Source organism: Engraulis encrasicolus, chromosome 7, assembly GCF_034702125.1.
Source record: "Engraulis encrasicolus isolate BLACKSEA-1 chromosome 7, IST_EnEncr_1.0, whole genome shotgun sequence".
Taxonomy (NCBI): Eukaryota; Metazoa; Chordata; class Actinopteri; order Clupeiformes; family Engraulidae; genus Engraulis; species Engraulis encrasicolus.
Genome location: NC_085863.1, coordinates 51,398,760 through 51,406,259, shown reverse-complemented (window position 1 = coordinate 51,406,259; position 7,500 = coordinate 51,398,760). Strand labels below are relative to the sequence as shown.

Sequence of the window (7,500 nt, the reverse complement as noted above, 5' to 3'; positions counted from 1 at the left end):
CTCTCTCTCTCTCTCTCTCTCTCTCTCTCTCTCTCTCTCTCTCTCTCTCTTGCACACACACACACACACACACACACACACACACACACACACACACACACACACACACACACACACACACACACACACACACACACACACACACACACACACATACACAATCCGCCCCTTAACCAAATCAAGGCCTGCCAAGCTTAACCTGGATGATGCAGCCTGAGAAGGCTACAGCAAGAAGGAGGCATGCTGGGCCAGACTAGCCTGGAAGGATGCAGGCAACATGTGTGCTCTTTGCAGACAGCTACCGCTAGTGTCTTGGCCAAGGCAGCCTGCTAATACCACAGTTAGAGGAGAGCATGTCTGGGGCTTTTTGGAGAAGGCGTACGGTACACTGCACACAAGACCACTTGTTAGATTGAAACTCTAAATTGATTTTGTTTTTGTTTGTTCCATTTAAGGACACCCCCCAAAAATGTTTTTTTGTTCATTCCGTTCAAGGACAGTTCACATGCTGTTCCTTTACCTCTTCGAGGCAGATGACACTAGAGAGAGTTGAAGGATGTGTACGCATGTGAGGGATGTTCTATCCTCCAGGAAAAGGACTGCCACCAAAGCTCTTTTTGGTTTTCCAATGATGAGGCTTCATTTATTCACGTAACAAAACACAAGCCAACAAGCGACAACATCATGTAAACAGCTTGTGCCAATAGGTTTTGTGCGTGTGTGTCTAGGGAGCATTTATACAGATGTGGTGGAGCGAGTGAGATTCACGGTGGGGGAACTGTTGATAAAAGCCCCCATCTGCTTTGCTCTGCTTTATACTGTAGACAATAATGCATCGGTTTAGGGCGGCGGTTTTAGGAGGTTTTCTTAGCCCCCAGTTTGGGAATTTTACAAGCAACGTCTGATTATTACTGCTTTTGGACTCGTTATCATTTTTTTTGGGGGGGGGATTAAAAAAAGATGCTGAGGGATCTAAAGTCTTGTCTCCAGGTAGAAAGTCTGCATCTAATTATTCCTTTTATGGCTGTGCTGACTGAAAACTAAATCCAAAGCACTCGCCTCCGAGTCAAGGTATTATAGTCATTTAAAAACACCATTGTCTCTTTGTCTTGTTAATGTGAAAATAAAGGGTTTTTAAATTACCATAATACCTTCACTGGGAGGCCAGTGATTTAGTTTGTCTATCATTCTTGAGTATTTTACATGTAATGAAGGAGGACAAAGCAACTATTCTTCCAACGTGCTTATAATCTCGAATTTCAACTACACATCACTCTTCCTTGTCATTATTCTCCTTCTCCTCCTCCTCCTCTTCCACCTCTTCCTCACTTGCAGCATTTTTGTGCAGGATGCATTCATACAAATGAGATTTAGCGCTAGTGTGTAAAAAAACATTGAGTTAAAAAAATCCATGCTTTCATCTTCATCGCAGGTGCAAGCGGACTGCCCCACCGTGGGTAACTGTTGAGGAAACCCACCTCCTTGCAGTGTTATTTACAATAAACATAACCCTCTGGGGAGTTAGGATTTCCAAGTAGTTCCTCTAGAATTTTACTCGGAACATTCTTCCGCTACCATTGAACTCTGTGTTAAAAATCCTGCCTTGTCTTTGTCACATTATAGTGAGAACTGCTCTTCCTCCCCCACCCTCCTCCTCCATCTCAGGTGCATCTGGAGTGGCCTACCAACCTGTCCGCCACCCCGCTGGACAGCTTATTTTGCATGTTACTGTATGTAGATGTAATCAGGGCTCTAAACATCAAATCAAATATGCTGATGACACTACCATCCTGGGGCTCATCAAAGAAAGGGACGAGTCAGGATACAGGTCTGTTGTGAACTACATCATTGACTATGGGGAGACAAACGACCTCATCCTCAACACAGACAAGACGAGGGAAATTATAGTGGACTTCAGAAAACATCCTCCTCCCCTACAGCCTCTGCACATTAAAGGGACAGAGGTGGTGAGGGCTGAAAGTCATAAATTCCTAGGCATGCAAGTAACATCAAACCTGAGCTGGAGTCTGAACACCACATCCATCGTGAAAAAAGCCCAGCAAAGGCTGTACTTTATTAGGATGCTTAGGAAGGCTGGACTGAATTACCGCCCTCTTACCCAGGCCTACAGAGGACTTGTAGAGAGCACCCTCACAACAGGCATCACTGTCTGGTATGGCAACATCACTCAGGCTGAAAGGAAGTCTTTGCAACGAATAATCAAGACTGCGGAGAGGATTATAGGCACAGCACTTCCCTCCATGGACTCCATATATGTACAGCGCAGCCATAGGAGAGCAGAGAGAATCATTAAAGACCCACTCCATCCAGCTAACTCTCTGCTCAAACACAAGAACTGCATATACAAACTGAGACACAGTAGAGCGGACAGCATTCCTACCAGAAAAGCAAGGTTTTTCAACAGCTTCTTCCCAGCAACAGTGAGGCTGTTGGCAAAGAAGAACATTTGACACCTTTCTTATTATTCTTTTGATCTCTTTGATTTTTATCACTTTTTAATATATTTTTCTATTTAATTATATTTATTGACTCAGAGGGCCTGCACAAGAGTTCCTATGTGCTCGGACTACTAGTCCATGCACAAATGGCAAATAAAGAACTTTGAACCTTTTGAACCTTTGAACTTAAACTAGCACGCATCAACGAGCCAAATGCTGGTGAAAGCTCAGTTTAGCTGGTAGATTTACTAGACACTTTGAATGGTAGTGAATTCATGTCTGGTTAGCAGTAGCAAGATTAACATCTACAACCCAAACTGGCTCATGATGAAAAAAGTAAAGTTATAGCCCTGGAAATCATGCATTATGCATCCTCTCTCTGTTCCTCCCTTCTCCTCCTCTATCCCCAGGTGCGTCTGGAGTGGCCGACCGACCTGGCCGTCAGCCCACTGGACAACTCCCTCTACGTGCTGGACAACAACATCGTGCTGCAGGTCACCCTGGGCAACAGCCAGGTGCGGGTGGTGGCGGGCCGCCCCATCCACTGCCAGGTGCCCGGGCTGGAGCACCTGGGAGCAGGTGGAGGTGGCGGAGCAGGAGGGCCGGGGGCGTCCGGAGGAGCCGCCGGAGGAGGGGGAGCAGGAGGAGGTGGAGGAGGAGGAGGAGGAGCAGGTGGGGGCGTGGTGGGGGTGAGCAGGACGGCGGTCCACACGGCCCTGGAGGGGGCCAAGGCCATCGCGGTGTCCCACCAGGGCAGCCTGTACGTGGCCGAGACGGACGAGCGCCGGACCAGCCGCGTGCAGCTGGTCTCCACCAACGGGGAGATCTCCCTGGTGGCCGGGGCGCCCAGCGAGTGCGACTGCAAGATCGACCCCAGCTGCGATTGCTTCTCTGGTGAGTCATGTGTGTGTGTGTGTGTGTGTGTGTGTGTGTGTGTGTGTGTGTGTGTGTGTGTGTGTGTGTGTGTGTGTGTGTGTGTGTGTGTGTGTGTGTGTGTGTGTGTGTGTGTGTGTGTACATGTGTGTGTGTATGTGTGTGTGGGAGTGGGGGGGTGGGGGGCGTTTGTTTGGTTGGTTGGAAGGCTGATTGTGTTTGTGTGTGTCTGTGTGTGTGTGTGTGTGTGTGTGGTGTGTGTGTGTGTTTGTGTGTGTCTGTGTGTGTGAGAATAAATGAAATGCGGGTGGATGAGCGAGTGTGTGTGTGTGTGTGTGTGTGTGTGTGTGTGTGTGTGTGTGTGTGTGTGTGTGTGTGTGTGCCTGCCTACCTGCCTGCCTGCCTGCCTGCCTGCCTGCCTGCCTGCATGCGTGTGTGCATGCGTGCTTGGCGTGCAGACGTGTGTGTGTTTGTGTGCGTGTGTGTGTGTGTGCGTGCGTGCGTGCATGTTTGTGTGTGTGTGTGTGTGTGTGTGTGTGTGTGTGGGTGTGCGCGCGGCTGTGCTTGTGTGTGTGTGTGTGTTTGTTTGTATTTCTGTGTGTGTGTACAGACAGTAAGGATAAACAGCCAACCCCACCCCAATAAAATAAAAAACACCTGCCCATAAAGACTTCTCTCCCTCGCTGGGATAGACTCACATACGAGTAACAAACAGCACTACCCAATAAAGACCATCCATAAAGATTTCCCTTTAGGACATGTGCACATATTTTACAGACACACACACACATGCACACACACACACTGCAGACACACACACACACACACACACACACACACACACGCATACGCACACACACGCACATGCACATGCACACACGTGCATACAACCACACAGTCACACACACACAGATTCACTTGCACACAAATACAGTCATGCATACATTTGCCTCTATACATGTTTATATGTATGATGTATGCATGTTCTGTTCAGTTGCAATATAAAACCCATATTGTTTCCAGCATGAGGCCAGCCCAAGGCAGACACTAGAGCTCCTAGACTAGAGTTGCTTTATTGCAATGGTTCCCAAACTTTTTCTGAGGGGACCCCCTTTTCGGATATACATATAAAATATTAATATATTTACATTCCAAACACTTTTTGATTTAGTATATTTAGTATAGGATATTTGTGGGTCTTTTAGACTTTATTAGTGACAGACAATTTGAGAGAGAGACAGGAAACGACAGAAAGAGACGGGGAAGGGTCGGCAAAAGACCCAAGCCGGAATCGAACCCAGGTCGGCCGAATAGCAGACCAGTGCCTTACCCTTAAGCCACGGTAGGACCGCAAAGCACTTTTTTGTCCGCCAATTTTTGGTAAATGTTGCCATCATAGACATCTATATGTAATTGTATAGGTTTCCTGCACGTATTCACTTCTCCCCGCGACCCCCCTGCAAGACCTCTGCGACTCCCCGTAGGGGTTCCGCCCCCCCCAGTTTGGGAAGCACTGCTTTATGGTGTGTGTCCTATGCTTGATAGTGGTAAAGCTACGTCCTACTGTTCTCCTCTCTTCCCTCTCCTTTCTCTCCTGATTCAAATCTACTGTTTTCTCTCCATTCTATCTCCTTTCTCCTTTCGCCCTCTGTTCTCTGTACTCGGACTTCTCTTTCATCCCTCTGTCTTTCTACTCTGTTTCTTTTCTCCTCTCTTATTCTCTGTTCTTCTCTTCTCCTCCGTTCTGATTCACATACAGCATATTGTTTTCTGTCTTCTCTTTTCCATCCTCTTCCTCCTATTTTATCTGTCCTCTCCCTTCTCTCTCTCCTCCTTTCTCTCTCTCTCTCCTCTCATTTCTCTTTTCTTCTCTTCTCTTATCTCCTGATCCACATCTAACTGTTTTCTCTCTTCTCTTTAACATAACACCCCCTCTGTTGTCCCTCTTCTTTTCTCATTTCTCCTCTCCTTATTCCCATGTATACAGTACTATGTCCTCTCTCCTTTCTTCCCCTTTCTCCTCTCTCCTCTTTCCTTTCTTCTCTGTTCTCTCTCTCTTCGCTCTTTATTCCAATATACGTTTTTTTTATCCTTCACATCTCCCCTCTCCTTTTTCCCCTCTACTTTTTTCTCTTTTCCCTTTCTTATCTCTCTCCTCTTTCTCATCGCACCTCTTTTCTCTGTCCCGTCTCTCTCTCTCTCTCTCTCTCTCTCTCTCTCTCTCTCTCTCTCTCTCTCTCTCTCTCTCTCTCCCCTCCTCTCTCTCTCTGTCTCTCCTCCCCTCTCCCCCCTCTTCTCTTCTCCCTTCTGCTTTCTCCTCTCCTGATCCTGCTCAATGTGAGCTACAGAGCTGCAGATGTCCATATAGCTCACCGCTATAAATCATGAGCTATTTAAATACTCAGATAACCTGTCCAGGAACACACAGATCAGCAGAGGTGTTAACGCACCAAAGTGGTCAAAGAGAGCGGACCGAAAAGAATGTGGTTCTGATTGGATGTGATATAAAGTCCTTATAACCCATTTATATTTCACATTATGTCTGTTCATGTTCCAATTTAAAACTAGAAATGCACTCAGAGAGTGCAGACCTCTGCCAAGGAAGCTGTTTGATAGAACATTTGACTATGTTACACCCTTTTTTTCCAAGTCTTTCTGCCTTGATTTTGTGGAGTTAGAAACTGGAATGTCAAAATTTGCCCTATCCTGCAATGGTGAAAGAATCTCCTCACCACCAAAACGTAATCACTTGTTACTTTTGTCATTTCCAACAACTCCACAAAACTTTCATCAAAATTCGTTCAGAACTTTTCGAGTTATCCTGCTGACAGACTGACAAACAGACAGACCGACAAACCTACGCAACCAAAAACATAACCCCATTGGCAGAGGTAAAAATCTAAGCAACTCTTTTTAAATACTCATAGGCCTATGCAAGATCACGATTACAGGCGGATCAAGGGTGCCATGGTCAAAAGTAAACTCTTGAAGTCCTGACTAGATTGACATAAAATCATCATACCACATTTATATTCGTTACAGTGTGCAGCTTCCTAAATTGAGTTCCAAAAAACATCAAAAAAAGAACTATGCAGCTCTATTAACATATCCAAAAGACACATATGCAAGAACACAAAGGTGTGGTACGGAAACAGATGGTACTTAGAGGGGTTAAGTTATGGGCAGTGACCCTTTCTTAACTCTTAACTGCTTTTCATGTTTTATTCCATTTTTGGGCCTATAACCTTTTTCATAAGTTGCTGAATACTATACTTTTTGGGAAGATTTTTTAGGATAGCCTACCTACAGAATGTACAGATGGTCTGTTAAAATTCATGTTCTTCCAAGTTATTGCTCACAACCCCCTAACCCTAACCTAAACTATACACACAGTTTCAACAGATGTTTTTATTCATTTTGGAAACATCTGTGCACACTCTATATATTACCATCTAACTAAAATCCCACAGGCATAAAACTTTATGTTTTCGGTAAAACACAAAAAGCAGTAGTAGTGGTTGTTAGATGTAGAGTATAGATGGACATTGGTGTGCATTCAGTACAGTACGGTGCAGTACATTACACTTAGCTCATGCTTATTTTTTTCAAAGCGACTTACAGTCATTGGTTAGAGTCCCTGGAGCAGTGTGGGTTTATGTAGGTGCCTTGCTCAAGGGCACCTCAGCCATGAAGTGAGATAGGGAGTGGAGGAGTGGGATTTGAACCTGCAACCCTCTGATCTAAAGCCCATCTCCTTAACCACTAGGCCACAGCTACCCTACACAGCACAGTGCATACTGTATTGTTTGGTGCTTCGTTTCAGGCGTGTCCTCATCTAGTCCTCTCTGTTTCTTTCCAGGTGACGGTGGCTACGCGCGCGACGCCAAGCTCAAGTCCCCCTCCTCCTTAGCCGTCTCCCCCAATGGCACCCTGTACATCGCCGACCTGGGCAACGTGCGCGTGCGCGCCGTCACCAGCAACCGGCCGCGCCTGAACCGCCAGCGGCAGTACGTCATCAGCTCGGTGGTGGACCAGGAGCTCTACCTGTTCAGCCCCAATGGCACGCACCTGCACACGCGCAGCCTGGTGACGGGCGACTACCTCTTCAACTTCACCTACGGCCCGCAGGGCCACCTGACGGTCGTCACGGCCAGCAACGGCGGCTCGG

General features: G+C 46.6%; 1 protein-coding gene across 1 annotated transcript in view; it reads left to right on the top strand.

The window, feature by feature from the left end:
- tenm1 (teneurin transmembrane protein 1) overlaps positions 1 to 7,500 on the top strand; it is a 299,549-nt gene that overhangs the window by 270,915 nt on the left and 21,134 nt on the right. The window contains exons 23-25 of the mRNA XM_063202269.1: positions 2,870 to 3,038; positions 3,132 to 3,353; positions 7,192 to 7,500. The exon at positions 7,192 to 7,500 is cut by the window's right edge and continues 205 nt beyond it. Coding sequence (XP_063058339.1) covers positions 2,870 to 3,038; positions 3,132 to 3,353; positions 7,192 to 7,500 — 700 coding nt within the window. The remainder of the gene's footprint in view (positions 1 to 2,869; positions 3,039 to 3,131; positions 3,354 to 7,191) is intronic.